Source organism: Salvelinus sp. IW2-2015, unplaced genomic scaffold (assembly GCF_002910315.2).
Source record: "Salvelinus sp. IW2-2015 unplaced genomic scaffold, ASM291031v2 Un_scaffold1401, whole genome shotgun sequence".
In the NCBI taxonomy this organism is placed as follows: domain Eukaryota; kingdom Metazoa; phylum Chordata; class Actinopteri; order Salmoniformes; family Salmonidae; genus Salvelinus; species Salvelinus sp. IW2-2015.
In genome coordinates, this window is record NW_019942884.1 from 13,148 (window position 1) to 30,330 (window position 17,183).

At 44.9% G+C, this 17,183-nt stretch overlaps 1 protein-coding gene across 1 annotated transcript in view; it reads right to left on the reverse strand.

The window, feature by feature from the left end:
• The window catches only part of LOC112070713 (zinc finger RNA-binding protein-like), a 56,826-nt gene that overhangs the window by 7,391 nt on the left and 32,252 nt on the right, over positions 1-17,183 (reverse strand). The window contains 6 exon segments of the mRNA XM_024138155.2: positions 274-371; positions 3,602-3,758; positions 3,893-4,043; positions 4,217-4,449; positions 11,183-11,357; positions 11,517-11,662. Of these exon segments, the coding sequence (XP_023993923.1) occupies positions 274-371; positions 3,602-3,758; positions 3,893-4,043; positions 4,217-4,449; positions 11,183-11,357; positions 11,517-11,662 (960 nt within the window).

A 17,183-nucleotide genomic window follows, 5' to 3' on the forward strand; every position in this document is an offset into this window, starting at 1 on the left:
CATGCTAAAGTTCAACAATAAATATCATAAATAAAGATTGAATATTCAATCTGGTTACATTTTTTTTTTTTTTATCATTACTTGTGTGGCATCATTGAATTTCTCTTTTTCAAACAATAATTAAACTTATCAGGTATTACTGTGTTTTTTGGGGGGGGAGGAGTGTTAAATTCATTATTCAATTCCTTCATTAAAACAAAATTCAAACAAAGGAATAAAAAATGATGCATCTCATAAGGCTACAATAAGAAAGTAAAAAGGATGTGTCCGAACCTGGAACCACTTAGCGTGCCGCAGAGCCGCTAGAGCGGCAAGGCATTTTTGCCTGTCCAAGACGTCCGCTGGGTCTCGCACCAAGCCCCAGGTTACATCTAAAAACGGATGAGTCGAATTGTCAAAATGGCGGTCGGTTGAGGTGTTGAGGAGGAGGAGGAACGGGTGTTTGACCAGGTAGAGCAAGACTCATTAACAAGAAGATACAAAACACATTGCCACACATACCAAGATAGTGTTTCAGTAAGGAACCAGGAAGTKAACTAGATAAAAGTCTAATCCGATTGGTGTTGCTGCCAAATAAACCAATGCGCAACCTAACCTCATTGAAATTACCAAGGGTTTGGAGATGTAGTGTGATGTATGTAACGTTAGGTTTACGTTGGTGTGAGGTGTTGGGTAAAGCGAATGTGAATTACGGGACTGGCGTAAAATGCTAAACCAAACCTTGAGAGAATAGAAGCAGGATGAGTGATGGAAACAACCAGAATGTCAACAGCCTGATCATTGTCTAGCTCAGCATAGGCTGACCTAGTAGCTACTGTCGGCTGATACCAACAGTTATTCACTTGATCATATAGTCAAATAACTGAACTGTATTGTAGGCCTATTGATATCATGTGCTGAAATGTAAGCCTTAACAGAGAAGTTTAAATCTCAAAAGCTGAGATATAATGTTAGCTTGTTCAAGTAAGCAACGTTACGCCAATCATTTGTCACTTTCAGTCTTAATCTTCTGAGATGATACTGGGCGGATACTCTAGGGGGATTCCAATGGGTCATTAGTCTGGGCCGCGGCGCATTAGCCTGGACCCCGGCGCATTAGCCTGGACCCCGGCGCATTAGCCTGGACCCCGGCGCATTAGTCTGGACCCCGGCGCATTAGTCTGGATGCGGCGCATTAGCCTGGATGCGGCGCATTAGCCTAGGCGCATTAGTCTGGGCCATGGTAACTGATAAAAGAAACAAAGGAGAAGAGGTCCTGTCAGAACAGGAGTGTGAACTGAGCTGATTTCAAAAAAAAAAAAGTGTCATGACAATGATAGGTGTGGCAAAGTGTTTGGGTGGTGAGGGGGAAGGGGGGAAACCTTGGTCAAAAATCCTTCCAGAGGAACTGGTTGGCTGGGGGGGCTGAGGTTTGAACCCTCCCACATACTGGGGAGATATTTTTTTTAAAGATAAAACAATTTAAAAAAAGAACAGAGGGCTTTGGACTGGACTGGTAAGAAAACTACAAATTATGTTGCAGCAGAAAAACTACAAACATGGAAGCTCCCAGCAGCAAAAAAGAAGGGTTAGATCGGACATCGTTGCATGCATAACTGGCTGGATTAAAGTCAGTAGGTTGGGCATGAAACCAACAAAACAGATCAATCACACTAACTGTATACTGCTCTGCTGTACTCGGGTCCAACCACAGTCTGCCAAAGCCTTCATCCCTGGCCTACTGAAGTCTACTGCAGGCTGGCCACACAGCGTCCCCATTTTGCACCTTTATGCTGAAGTGTGTACTTGCCCACTTTCTGAAACTGGATTTAACAAATGGTAGATGGATACCCTCTCTGGGCAACACCAATCCTATGCTTTCAAATCCATTGACAGAGTGTGCAAGTGCACACGTCTGGAATAAGATGATAAAAAAAAATATTGGCACAACAAACCATAACTAAGAGGCATGCTAGATAGATACAGGAGCTTAGCAACACTCACTCCCACCCCTCCATTGTCAACGAATGCAGAGAATGGATCATATGACTTTAAAGCCCTTTTGATCACATCTTTTTTTTGGTTTGTTAACAGCATGATTAGCTACAATAAAAAGGGACAGATCTGTCTGTGCATAGGTTTCTGTGTGGAGGGGGACACCAGGACACTCAGGGAGCATGTAAGAACAGATCACCTCCTCGCGACCAGACCAACATAAGATTTGTTTCCTGTGGGGATGTGTGAACCCATTTCTTGTCTGTGTTCTAGAACAGTCTGTTCTAGAACTGCTCGCCAGTGTTCTAGAACCGCTTGCCAGTGTTCTAGAACCGTCTGTGTGTGTGTGTTCTGTAACAGTSTTCTGTAACCCTGGTCTTTCTGCTCTTTTCATTTGGCCAAATCCTAACCTGACAAACGCTCACTCAACTCAAACTTCCGCTAAAAAAAAATCTCCCCCAGTGACATCAATCTAATGCACGATTTGTGCAGAGCTCTGAGTTTGGTGCACGTTTCATAAGTCAGGATTCGGTGCCTCGCTGCTTCCCTTCTCAAATGGGTCTTTCATTTATTTGTAATATCTCTAGAGAATAACGTTCCTCTGGTGTATGTATTTCTGAACTAAGGGAGCTAACGATTGACCCGGTGTGGGAGGGTTTATCGTAGTGGTGTGACGGTGAAACAAACCCCCCTGGAACACAGGAAACAAAAATTAAATCTTACCTGGGAACTAAAAAACTAGTCTGAAAATGCAAACACTGTCCATGCTTTGTTTGTAAGGGGACAGCTTTACAAGACGCACTGAAGGAGAGTTCCAGATAGAGTAAGAGCTACACTGGTGGCACGAGGAACCGCCAAGACTTCACCAAGACTGCTGAGCTCTAACCATGACTAGAAAGTCAAGTTTCTACAAATGTTTTTCAATGATGAACCTTTGGTATATCATTCAGGTTGGTTTTAAGATACAAAAATTAAAAGATGGTTTCTCTGCCTTCAAAACAGGTCTCTTGGACAATTTGAATGGATCCCCCAAAACTTTACTTCCCTTTATACACGGTTTATGATATTCCGTGAATTAAAACTACAGAATATTGACTATTCAGTACTTCTCTAATCCCAAAGTTTAAAAATCACTGACTATTGGACCTAGAATTCCTATCCTAAAGGCCTTTTGAAAGCACACCAAGTAAGAGCACTGTTTTATGATGACCAATCTAGCTTCTCATGTCATGACAGAGCTCAAACGCTTCATTGGTTGAAGTTGAAATGATAACTAGCGTCTATAAAAATGACAAAAAAACTTGTGAGCAAGACTCAACAGGTCAAATCTGAACTTATTGCCCGAGACATACAGCTGGACTTCTCTCAGAACAAAATCTAGGAATGTCCTCTTTTTTTTTTTTTTTAAGTGCCACCAGGGTAGATCCCCTCAGATCCATTTTTATCTTACACGGTGCATTCATTCAGGTACTGGGGCGAGCGGCGATGTCACTTTAGGACCATTGGAGAAACAGGACCATTGAAATAAGTCCAAAAATGTGCAAACTCCACCCTGAACAAACTAATGCACCCATAGCTAGGTGGCAGAGCGAGAGAGAGAAAGGAGAGGGGGCGATGTCTTTCCAACCTCCGTCCCGCGGCGGAGGTGTGGTCTCCTCCTCCTCTCGGATACTGGGGGAGGTCAGGGTGATGGTGACTGTCATTTTGGGGTCGGCTCCAGACGTCAGGACGATGGAACAGTCCTCGATGGAACCCTTCACCTCGTACTTCTCTGGGGTCACCACCTGGAGGGGAGGGAAGAAGAGCGAGAGAGAGAGCGAGAGCGAGAGGTAAGTGTGCGGGTATCGTTGGTGTGTGTGTATATCGTTAGGGTGTGTGTGTGTGTGTGTATCGTTAGGGTGTGTGTGTGTGTGTGTACCATCAGCTGCTTGGGAAGATGCTCCACTATGCGGCTTAGCAGGTTCTTGGTGGGTTTCTCTGAGCAAAGCAGGACCAGGTTGACATTGTTGTCTCCACARAGCAGCAGTCCTTTAGCCAGCACCCCCACCCTCATCACCCCCTTCAGAGCTCTACAGGAGGGAGGCGTTCATTAGGTATCTAACGTTAGAAAACAGACAAACAGAGCAGCACCCCCACCCTCATCACCACTTCAGAGCTCTGAGGAGACAAAAGTTCAGGGTTGAGTTTCCCCAACTTCCCATCCATCTAACCCCCCACTCATCCTTCCATCCACTCTCCTCACCGGTCTTGGGGAGTCTTGGGAACCTCCTTTGTATCCTTGTCCTTATCCTTGTCCTCCGCAGTAGTCTCCTTGGTCTTGTCCTGGTCGATGATGATGTCTGAGACCAGTTTGAGGGCTCTCTCTGTGATGGAGACGATCTTCTGGATGGCCTGCAGCTCGTCCTCAGAGGGGTAGATGGTCGCGTGCTTCGTCATCACGTAGCGGTCGTCTGACGAGTCCGGCCGACGAGGAGGCTGCGAGGTAAAGCAGAACAAAAGGTCTCAATGCCACAGCAGTGGGGGGGGGATTAGAAATGATTCAATAATGGATTAGAAATTGTTAAAATCATTTCTAATCCATGGTGCTTACCATATAGTCACTGGAATCTAAGGCAATAGCTACATTACGTGTCGTGGAAAGTCCTGTGTTTTACCGTTTTAAAGAATTGTCTCTTGTTATATACTTGTGTTTTTTATAACCCGATACAAACTTGTCTTTGCGTGACTTAATCATAAGACKGGGCGTATAGCTAAGATCCGTTTAGTTGTGACTGCAGCATGCGAGTCATCCCGTGGGTTTACTATCTGCAGGAAGTCAGCTGTGTGGTACCTTGCAGGAAGGAGCAGTGTGAACTGACCAAAAAAACGCAGYTATACGGTCGAACCTTCTTAATATGCACAGACAAACCAATCGCCTTTTAAAAACGATGTTCCGCCCGTTTCCACACATCTGCTAAACTGCCACATAGCCAAAAGAGGTTGTGCTTTTTTCCCCTCTCCTATGAAAGCAGAGACCTGACTATGTTTGTTAAACCTTCAACTGAATCGCTCTTGGCAGTTGTCAATTCCTTCATTTTTGCAAATGTTCAAAATGTTGTAAGAGGAATCTACAGTCTCTCTTCCTGTAGAATTGCTACGACAATTTTGGCGACGAGGATGGGATGGCCAACTCCGCTCGCTGATTGCTCCCGAGGAGACCGAGGTTAACTGCGCGCAAGGGAGCCCACACTCCGGCTGAAACAGAGCAGAAAAAGGGGCCCGCCTCGGACCGGCAGTGAGTGGATACGCCATTCCGGACAGGTGAGACTGATTTTACTTTAAACATCACAGAAAATCCTGTTCTGGCAACAGGTTGCGCACATGACGTATTTTGTGGTTTCAAAAGATACCACTAGTTATAAACTTTGTTGTAGCAGAGATATTTCTGAATAGGAGAAGTCCTAGAACCTTTCATTAGTAAATCTTATAATTAAAAACAGATATCTTTAGTTAAATAAGTAAACATCCTGTTGAAGCAGGGTGATCTCCAATTTGGATATTTTTGTTGAAGCAGAAGTATCCTGGTCAGAGACAAGGGGTTGTGTTTATCTGTTGAAGCAGAGAAGTGGTCATGGGATGACCAGACACGGTTATGAGTTGTGTGCCAACCCCTCTTTTTACACTACTGCTACTCTCTGTTCATCATATATGCATAGTCACTTTAACCAYATCTACATGTACATACTACCTCAATAAGCCTGAYTAACCGGTGTCTGTATATAGCCTTGTTACTCTTTTTTCAAATGTCTTTTTACTGTTGTTTTATTTCTTTACTTACACACACACCTATTTTTTCTCCACACTATTGGTTAGAGCCTGTAAGTAAGCATTTCACTGTAAGGTCTACCTACACCTGTTGTATTYRGCGCACGTGACAAATAAACTTTSATTTGATCCCAGGGTACAATCCTGAGAAGAAAATATTCCTATTTCTGCAGCTAAGAAAATCAGAAAATGTATTAAACTCAGTGTACTGGTTAAACAGGAGGTTATGATTGGGAAACCAGCTATAAATGTAAAACCTAGATGGGAAATTTGCATAGGCGAAACTACCATGTGGGTATAATATTTAAAATTACATAGAATATATATATTTTAAAAAAGTGTGTGTGTTCTGGCCGCTCTGGCACAAAGTAGCAGATTTTCCCTTAAAGAAAGGCACATTGAGTTTAGTTTTATTAGCCAAGTGTAGAAAGAACTTAGAGAAGTTTGAGGAAACCAAGAAAGGAAAGTTATGTCCATTTATTTAACTAGGCAACTCAGTTTAGAACAAATTCTTATTTACAATGACGGCCTACCCCGGCCAAACCCTCCCCTAACCCAGACGACGCTGGGCCAAAATTGTGTGCCGCCCTATGGGACTCCCGATCACGGCCGGTTGTGATACAGCCCGGGATCRAACTCGGGTCTGTAGTGACGCCTGTAGCACTGCGATGCAATGCCTTAGACCGCTGCGTCACTCAGAATAGATTGGGGTAAGTTTAGAAAGTGGGAGAGGGAAGCTGAAAGACAGTCAGACAGGAAGTTAAAGGAATRAYGGTGAAGGAAAAGTAAGAAGAAGAAAAGGAGAAACAGGGATGATGATGACTTTCCACCCCTATATTATACCCCTGTAATCACTGCACCAGCACCCCAGCCCTGGTTGTGCGACAGCAGCTCGCTCAGCCGTCTCCCGCACCGCAGCTCTACCAGCAGACCCCTCGGAGGCAGGCCCAGGAGCAGTGGAAATCCATTCCATGCACCGTCCACATTGAGTCCCGTTCTCTGGTGTTGATGGACTCTGGGAACTTAGTCCACCATCGACGTTGACSCCTAACCACGCAGCTAAGTCCCTCACCCCCAACGACCAGAACATTTTAAAAATGGGGACCCAAAGACAACCTTTCTCCAGGCACCTCTGGTATCATTCCCTAATCCGCGACCTGCGGATGGTGAAGAGGGCCATGACGAATGGTATCCGCTCATCGACATCCAGAAGACTAAATGAAAGACACTGCTAAAGAATGTCCAGATCCTACAAAAAGGGAAGCTGGTGTTTTTAACCACACGGCTATTTAAGATGGCCCGGCTGTACAAGCCATCTGCAGGCTGAGATCGCGCACATTTGCGGGTATCATGATGAGGCTACGACGGGCGGAAGTGGAGGGAGGCTTTGATGAAAACTACCAATGGGAAGAGAGGGTGGAGCAGCCTATCAGACCCAACTGGCTACAATGTGTGAGCGCATAAAATAACATTACCCCACCCCATGACCGATTGGGCAGCAGAAAGCTAAAGAGTCGTTGGAAGACTGGAGACCTGCTACCTTAAACATAGCGAGCTCAAACCAATGACTGATGGCCGCCGCAATGATGACTACAACAGCCTCTTGAAGGCTGCCCTAATGGACTTTTTGCCAGCCCTTGGTAAACAGGTTCAAATGAGCTGCATTGGCTGGGAAACTACCAGTCCACAAGCAGTTATTGAACACTGTAAACACGCTGAGAGACAGMAACTGTCTCAAGARGACAAAACAAAAAAAACAAAGAATAGAAAAAGTAGTGAAGTTACAAGCTGCACAGCTGGCTTTTWAAAATCAAGGAYAGGGYCAGCAGCGGCAGGCTCAGAGACRACCTCAAAATGGTGGACCGAGGGGAAGAGGAAAGGGGTGGTGCTGACAGGTGGGCCAGACAACAGCAACTTTGTTTGTTACAACGGTGGAAAAGGATATTTTGCTACAAAGTGTCCAAATCCAAGTGAGCAGGGAGCAGCAGGTTGAAGACTGAACCTCCATCAAAAAAACATCCCTTTTACAACCCACATATGGACTGACGCGAGGTAGAGACAGCTTGACACCCTTGGACAGCATTTCAAGAGTTCTTTTCAAACCCACGTGAGCCAATAGTTCGTCTCCTCGTCAATGGTGAGTCAATCGATTTTCTAGTCGATACGGGCGCTGCAATGTCTGTCCAAATCTCCCATGTCAAATGAATYAGTCRGSAYTRTGGGAGCCTCRGCAGTGACTATGAAAGAGTTGCCTACTTGTTAAAGTTGATAAAACACGCATAAACCATCAATTAATTTATTCTGCATGTTGTCCTGTAAATTTGGCAGGAAGAGATCTTCTCTGTAAATTGGGATTTTTTAATTTTTTATTATTTGTAAAGGAAAAGGCCTCACTGTTGTAGAGCCTCGGGAGACATGTCATGATGTCATCCGACACGGTCTCAACATGTGATTGGTACTATACACATGGGACGTACAGGATATTGACGGGTCACATTATGACCCWACTGACAAAATGTTCTCAACTGCTCGTAGTGACATGTATAGTGGGCCCCAATTTTGTGCTTTAAAAGTGTTAAATTGACAACAACAAAAAAACAGGCTTTGTTGTATTTATTTAGTGACAGGGTAGCTAAGACAGATGGTTGCTTGGGAGGATACCGGTATTTGGTTGAGGTCTGTCTTGCAGGTCACTGACTGGGAACTTCGAGCGGAAGGGKCAAAATTCTCCCTCAACATACACACTTTGTGTGTTCAATTTGTTTTGGGACCGTACATTTTCCACGAGGTGTACATGGCCTTGATAGCACTATAAATCAACTAAAACAGATGATTTCCGTGGAGAAGGAGTCACCCTTGTTGATTGGTCTTCCGGACTCTCTACGGGCTAAAGAGAAGTATGACATTGGGCGAACGAGGGGGTTGAACCGCTTACTGTCACACTTAAGGGCACCCACAGACCAAGCAGAATCCAGTATCCCCTAAGTCAGGAAGCTGTGTGGGGGTTTACCCCTGTTCATTGGTAGAAAGAGGAGCTTTTGTAGTCTTGTCCAGACTTTCCCTGTAATATCCCCATTCTTCCTGTCCGAAACACCTCAAGTGATTGGTGTTTTTGTTCCAAGATGTCAGACCTGTTAACGATGCAGTTTATGCAAGGGCTCCCTGTTGTGCCAAACACCACTAGGATTCTTTCAGCTGTTGACTTGGCTAATGTGTATTTTTTTTCTCCTCTCTCTCTCATTCCCATCGCACCAGATTCACAGTTCTGTTCATGTTGTTATCTAACAGGCACGGATCGCACATCTCACTCCAGCACGGCTCCTGAATTATCATAATGTGTTGTTGAGAATGTCTCATGTGACTCTTAAATGTTGTACTGTTCTTAACCCTGCTACTCTGACGATGATGGGGAACCACATGATTGTGCCGCCCTTGTAGACCAGGTCTGTAAACTCCTTCCTGACCTCTCTGACGTGCCACCCTTGTAGACCAGGTCTGTAAACTCCTTCCTGACCTCTGACATGCCGCCCTTGTAGACCAGGTCTGTAAACCCCGTTCCGACCTCTCTGACGTGCCATTACTTGAATGCTGACCTAGAGCTGTTTGTCGATGGCTCCGTCCAAAAAAGGTCACCACGAGGTGAACCATTGGTGGCCTACGCAGTCGCTACTGCTGTAGATAGATACTCTAGATCAGGGGTGTCAAACATACGGCCCCGCGGGCCGAACCGGCCCCAAGGGTTCGTCAGCCGCAGGATAATTTGAAAGTGGAAAAAATGCATAAAAGACATGGAATTAATATTTTTTAATTCGCTGCAATTATGATTATCCGCTAAGGGCGCACTCTTTCATCAGAGTAAGAAGCAAGCTGCATCACTGAGACAGACTGAAAACAGCAGACGTTATCAATGCGCCATCTGCTGCTTGTTACGACGTTTAATACCTTGGTCTCTACCTCTCCGCACACCCTCATTAGCCAAAATGTCGTTATCCAAACGAGAAAAGTAGATAAGGAGTGTAGAATTTTCAAAGAAAATGACACGTCCTATTTATTTACAGAGATGCACGGAAAACCTTCGTGCTTGGTGTGTTTGCAACAAGTTCGGTATTGAAGAATATAATATTCGACGCCACTACGAGACTCATCACAGGAAAAATATGACGGCTTGCAAGGACAACTGAAGAGATAAGATTAACGAATTGCTGGGGCGTCCTTTCTTTAAAAGTCTCATTTAATCTTAAAGTGCATTACTATATTTTTCAGTACAAATTAAGTTTGTGCCTTTGTACAATCAGTGGATCAGTTGCAATGCATTATTTGTGGAATTGATAAAGTAAAATGATTTGTTAAGGAAGATGAGTGTTTCATGAAATGTTTTGTAAAAGGATAGTTCATTAAATTTCAATATTTCCTAATGTTTTGTGCTTCTTTACACCAAAAAAAGGAAAGACATGATATTTTGGTTATTTATAGCAGAGTATGGTATAATTTAATGGTCCGGCCCACTTGACATCTCCCTAGCCGTATGTGGCACGCATGCGAAATGATTTGACACCCCTGCTAGATAGAGAGTGCAAACCGCCATCACATCTCTCAGCAGAATTGTTTACACTAACTAGGTGTGAATTCTAGCTCGGATAAAAAACTGTTGGATTTATACTGATAGTGAGTCAGTTTGGGGTTGGTGCACGACTTTGTAACGTTGTGGAAGCATTGTGTGTTTTTTTTACTTCATTCTGGTAAGATGATTTTACATTCTAAAACTGATTGCAACCCTGTTGGAAGCCATTCTTGCAACATTCATTTTTCGCAAGTGACCAAGCTCAAACTAAAAACGCATCTGACCCCGTCTCTAAAAAGGGAATGATACGGTGGCAACAACAAGAACAACAAATAATTCAGCTGCCATGTAAATTGTTTCCCCCCCGAATCTACAAATGGTTTTACACAGTGTTTCTGATCCGCAAAATATGTTTTCATGATGGGATGTTTCCGATCTGCAAATCAGGTGCAGGGCCTAACGAGGTGAGACGGTAGAGGAAGAGGTTTTCCTTTCACACAGAGGAACCTCTGGCTAGGGCCCAAATTACTGCCACAGGTTTGAAAGGGCCCGAATTACTACCACAGGTTTGAAAGGGCCCGAATTACTGCCACATGTTTGAAAGGGCCCGAATTACTGCCACATGTTTGAAAGAGCCCAAATTACTACCACATGTTTGAAAAGGGCCCGAATTACTACCACATGTTTGAAAAGTTTGGGTTTCCACCACTAAAACCAGCACAAATTTGTACAAAACCGTTGATTTGAGTGGAAAACATGGTACACGATTCAAAATGGGTTCATTTGTGTTGCAGGTGTCCTGGAACGTGTCCAGTCAGTGTGACAGAAAAGCGGTTGTCTTACTACAGGTCCCTGTGGCTGAGGGATGGGCATGCCAGGCCGAACGCCCAGTAGTCCAGGTGGGCCAGGGGGCCCCTGGAGGTAWGGTCCGTCCCCTGGCATCCTGGGCCCCCCACGTCTCTCGTCCCAGTGGTGCTGCCCCTCCATACGACGCCAATACATCTCCTCCTCATAACGCCTAGACACACACAGGCAGGCAGAGAGAGAGACACACACACAGGCAGAGAGAGAGACGTTCATTATTGGGAAGTATTCACTCAATTGGCATTAGCTAGAGAGACAGAGTTGGTGGTGATTAGCATACTGTGTGTGTGAGACCCACCCTATCTCTCCGTACCTCATCTCCATCCTCCATCTCTCCTCCTCCTCTCTCCTCCTCCAGTACTCCTCCTTCTGCATCTGTTTCCTCATCTTGTCTTCCTGGATCTTCCTGGCTCTGATAGAAGGCTTCACCTCCACTTGTAGCTCCGGGTTCACCTTTTTCTAGAAGGGAAGGAACAAAGTAGGGGGAACGCGAAATCCCTTTCAACAGCCCACATATGACTACTCGAGGTAAGACCAGTGACACCCTGACAGCATTTCAAGATTCTTTTCAAAACCCCATGAGCCAATAGTTCGCTGCGCCTCGTCACAATGTTGGGAGTCAATCGAATTTTCTAGTCGATACGGGACGGGCTGCAATGTCTGTCGCAAAAATCCTCCCAGTCAAAAGAATTTCAGCTCTACTGTGGAGCCCTCGCAGTGACTATAAAAGAGTTGCCTACTTGTAAAGTTGATAAAACACGCATAAACCATGTAATATTACTCTGCATGTTGTCCTGTAAATTTGGCAGGAAGAGATCTTCTCTGTAAATTGGATTTTTAATTTTTATAATTTGAAAGGAAAGGCCTCAACTGTGTATAAAGCCTCGGAGACGATGTCAGTGATGTCATCCGACACGGTCTCAAACAATGTGATTGGTACTATACACAGGGACGTACAGATATTGACGGTCACATTATGAACGCCTACTACAAAATGTTCTCAACTGCTCGTAGTGACAATGTAATAGTGGGCCCTCAATTTTGTGCTTTAAGGTTTAAATGAAAACACAAAAAAACAGGACTTTGTTGTATTATTTAGTGAAGGTAGCTAAGACAGATGGTGCTTGGGAGATACCTGTATTTGTTGAGGTCTGTCTTGCAGTCACTGACTGGAGAAACTGTTCGACGGAAGGGGCAAATTCTCCCTCAACATAACACTACTTGTGGTGTCATTTTTTTGGGAGACCGATCCATATTCCACGAGGTGTACATGTCCTGATAGCACATGTATAATCAACTATTAACTAGATGATTTCCTGAGAGGTAGTCACCTGTTGATTGTCTTCCGGACTCCTCTACGGCTAAAGAGAATATGACATTGGAGCGAACGAGGGTGAACCCGTTACTGTCAACACTAGGGCACCACAGACCAAGCAGAATGCCAGTATCCCTAAGCAGGAAGCTGTGTGGGGGTTACCCCTTTCATTGTAAGACAAGAGACTTAGTGTCTGTGTCCAGAACTTTCCCTGTAATATCCCCATTCTTCCTGTCCAAACAGCCTCAATGATTGGTGTTTTGTTCCAAATGTCGACCTGTTAACATGCAGTTTATGCAAGCTCCGCGTTTGTCCAAACACCACTAGGATGTCTTTCACTTGTACTTGGCTAAATGTGTATTTTTTTTACCTCTCATCTCCTCATCCCATCGCACCAGATTCACAGTTCGTTTCATGTTGTTATCAAACAGGCCGGATCGGCACATCTCAACTCCAGCACGCTCCTGCAATTATCATAATGTGATGGTGATGATGCATCACTCATTTGACTACTCCAGTAAATGTTTCTATCTGTTTTAACCCTGCTACTCTGACGATGATGGGAACCACATTTATTGTGCCCCCTTAGACCAGGTCTGTAAACCCCTGTCCCACCTCCTACGTCCTTACTGATGCTACCTAGAGCTGTTTGTCCATGCTCCGTCCAAAAAAGACACCACGAAAGGTGAACCATTGTTCCTACGCAGTCCTTACTGCGTAGATAGATACTCTAGACAGGGTTGCTCAAACATACGGCCCGCGGGCCGAACCGCGCCCCCAAGGATTCGATCAGCCCGCAGATAAATTTGAAAGTGAAAAAATGCATAAAAGACATGGAATAACTATTTTTTAATTCGCTGCAATCATGATTATCCGCTAAGGCGCACTCTTTCCATCAGATAAAGACAAGCTGCATCACTGAGACAGACTGAAAACAGCAGACCGTTATCAATGCGCCATCTGCTGCTTTACGACGTTTTAATACCTGGTCTCTACCTCTCCGCACACCCTCATTACCAAAATGTCTTATCCAAACGGAAAAGTAGAAAGAGTAGAATTTTCAAAGAAAAATGGACCACGTCCTATTACTTACAGAGATGCACGAAAACCTTCGTGCTTGGGTGTGCAACAAGGTTCCGGTTTGAATGAAATAATAATCGACGCCACTACGAACTCAATCACACACGAAAATATACGCTTGCAAGGACAACTGAAAGAGATAAGATTAACGAATTGCTGCGTCCTTTCTTTAAAAGTTCTCATTTAATCTTAAAGTGCATTACTATATTTTTCAGTACCAATTAAAAGTTTGCTGCCTTTGACAATCAGTGATCAGTTGCAATGCAATCATTGGAATGATAAAAGTAAATTGCACATTGTGGTTTCTAAAGAAAAAATATTTGAGGGGGTTTTCAATGAAATTTGTAAAAAGGATATTCATTAAAATTCAATATTCCTAATGTTCTTGCTTCTTACACCAAAAACAAAGGAAAGACATGATATTTTGTATTGTATAGCAGAGTATTATAATTTAATGGTCCGGCCCACTTGACATCTACCCGTAGCCGTAGTGCCCACGCATGCGAAATAGTTTGACACCCCTGCTCTAGATAGAGAGTGCAAACCCCATCACATCTCTCAGCAGAATTTTTACACTAACTAGGTGTGAATTCTAGCTACGAATAAAAAACTTTCATTTATACGGATAGTGAGATCCACGTTTGGTTGTGCACGACTTTGTAACTTGTGAACATGTGTTTTTTTTTACTTCATTCTGTAAGATGATTTTACATTCTAAAACTGATTGCAACCCTGTTTGGAAGCCCATTCTCTTGCCAACATTCATTTCTGTCTGCAAGTGACAAGCTCAAACTAAACGCATCTGAACCCCGTCTCTAAAAAAAATGAACGTGGGCACAACAAGAACAACAAATAATCAGCTGCCATTAAATTGTCCCCCCCCCCGAATCTCAAATGGTTTACACGTGTTTCTGACTCCGCAAAATATGTTTTCATGATGGGATGTTTCCGATCTGCAAATCAGGTGCAGCCTAACAGGTGAGACGGTAGAGAAGATTTTCCTTCACACAAGAGAACCTCTGGCTAGGGGCCCAAATTACTGCCACAGCGTTTGAAAGGGCCCGAATTACTACCACAGGTTTGAAAGGGCCCTAATTACTGCCACATGTTGAAAGGCCCAAGTACTGCCGACATGTTTGAAAGAGGCCCAAATTACTACCACATGTTTTGAAAAGGCCCGAATTACTACCAGCATGTTGTAAAAGTTTGGGTTTCCACCACTAAAACCAGCACAAATTTGTACAAAACCTTATTGATGGAAAGATGTTACACATTCAAAAGTGTTCATTTGTGTAGTGCTGCTGCTTGCAGGTTCCTGGAAACGTGTCCAGTCAGGTGACAGAAAAAGCCGGTGTCTTACTACAGGTCCCTTGCTGAGATGGCAATGCCAGGCGAAACGCCCAGTAGTCCAGTGCCAGGGCACCCTGAGAGTCCGTCCCCTGACTAGTGCCTGAGCCCCCAAACTTCTCTCGTCCACTGGTCTCCCCACGCATCGCCATCAACAGCCCAACCAACATACCCTACCTGCCTACACGCAGACTAATCACACACAGGCAGCAGAGAGAGAGGACACACACACAGCAAGAAAGAGGACGTATTATTGTGAAATTCACTCAATCGCATTAGCTAGAGAACAAGTGGTGGTATTAGCAACTGTGTGTGTGAGACCCACCTAATCCTCCTACCTCATCTCCATCCTCCATTCGTCTCCTCCTCCTCTCTCCTCCTCCAACTCCTCCTTCTCATCTGTTCCTTCATCTTCTGCTTTCCTGATCTCCCTCTCTATAGAAAGCTTCCACCTCCACTTTAGCTCCGGGTTCACCTTTTTCTAAAGAAGGACCAAAGTAGGGACACGCGTTATTGTGTGTCCCCATTAAACGCAGTCTGCAGACCAGGCGTCCCCAAACTCATCCTCCCCTCCCCCCACACACATTTGTTTTTGCCCCCCACACTACAACAGCTATCAAATAATCAACCTTGATGATGAGTTGTTTATTGAAATTAGCTGTAATTAGTGTTGATGGCACACCATTTTTCCTATGAATTATTTCATGACAACGAAACTGTTAAAAAATACGTGTCACTAATCCTTAACTGCAGGCGTGTCTCCTTGCCGCTTCAGTCGACTCACTAACTTGTACTGCAGCGGTGTCTCCTTACCTTCAGTGGATTCCACTAACTCTTTACTGCAGGCGGTCGCTCTCTGCCATTCAGGACACCACTAACTTCTGTACTGCAGGGCGGTGTCTCCTACGCCTTCAGCGTACTCGCACTAATCTTTACTGCAGCGGTGTCTCCTTACCCTTCAGTACTCACTAAGCTTTATACTGCGGCGTGTCTCCTTCCTCAGTGACTCACTACCTTATACTGAGGCGGTGTCTCCTTCCTTCATTACACCACTAACTTCATTACTCAGGCCGTGTCTCCTGCCCTCAGGACTCCACTAATCTTATACTGCAGCGGTCTCCTTCCATTCAGTGATCCACAAACTTTATACTGCAGGCGGTGTTCCTTTCCTTCAGTGACTCCACTAACCTTATACGCAGCGTGTCGCCTTCCATGTTCATGACTCCACATAACTTATACTGCACGCGAGGTCTCCTTCCATCAGTGACTCCACTAACTTTATACTGCAGCGTGTCTCCTTTCCTTCAGTACTCCACTAAACTCATACTGCAGCATGACTCCACTACTTCATACGCACGTGTCTCCTTCCCTTCAGTGACTCCACTAACTTCATACGCACATGACTCCACTAACTTCACACTGCATGCGGTCTCCTTCCCTTCAGTACACCACTAAACTTCATAGCTCAGCAGTGACTCCACTAACTTCATACTGCAGCGGTCTCCTTCCTTCAGTGACTCCACTAAACTTATACTGCAGCGTGTCGCCTTTCCATTCAGTGGACTCACTAACTTTATACTGCACAGGGTCGCCTCCTTCAGACTCACAACTTCATACTGCAGCGTGCTCCTGCCCTTCAGTGACTCCACTAACCTTTACTGCAGGCGCGGTCTCCCTGCCCTTCGCTGACTCCACTAACTTTACTGAGGCGTGTCTACTTCAGACTCACTAACCTTACTGCCAAGCGTATCTCCTGCCACTTCAGGTGACTCCACTAACCTTTACTGCAGCGCGTTCTCCTAGCCCTTCAGTGACTCCACTAACCTTTGTACTGCAGGCGGTGTCTCCTAGCCCTTCATGACTCCACTAACCTTTACTGCAGCGGTGTCCCTGCCCTCACGACGCACTAACTTGTACTGCAGGCGGTGTCTCCAGCCCTTCAGTGACTCCACTAACCTTTATTACTGCAGCGGTTCTCCTGCCCTTCAGCTGACTCCACAACTTGTATACTGCAGGCGTGTCTCCACCTAAACTCCACACTTGTACTTGCAGGCGGGCTCTCCTACCCTTCAGTGACTCACTACCTTGCATACTGCAGCGGTCTCCTCCCTCAGTGACTGCACTACTTGTCTACTGAGGCGGTTCTCCTCCTTCAGTGACTTGCACTAACCTTATACTGCAGCTGTCTCCTCGCAGCCCTTCATGACTCCACTAACTTTATACTCACGGCTGTCTCCT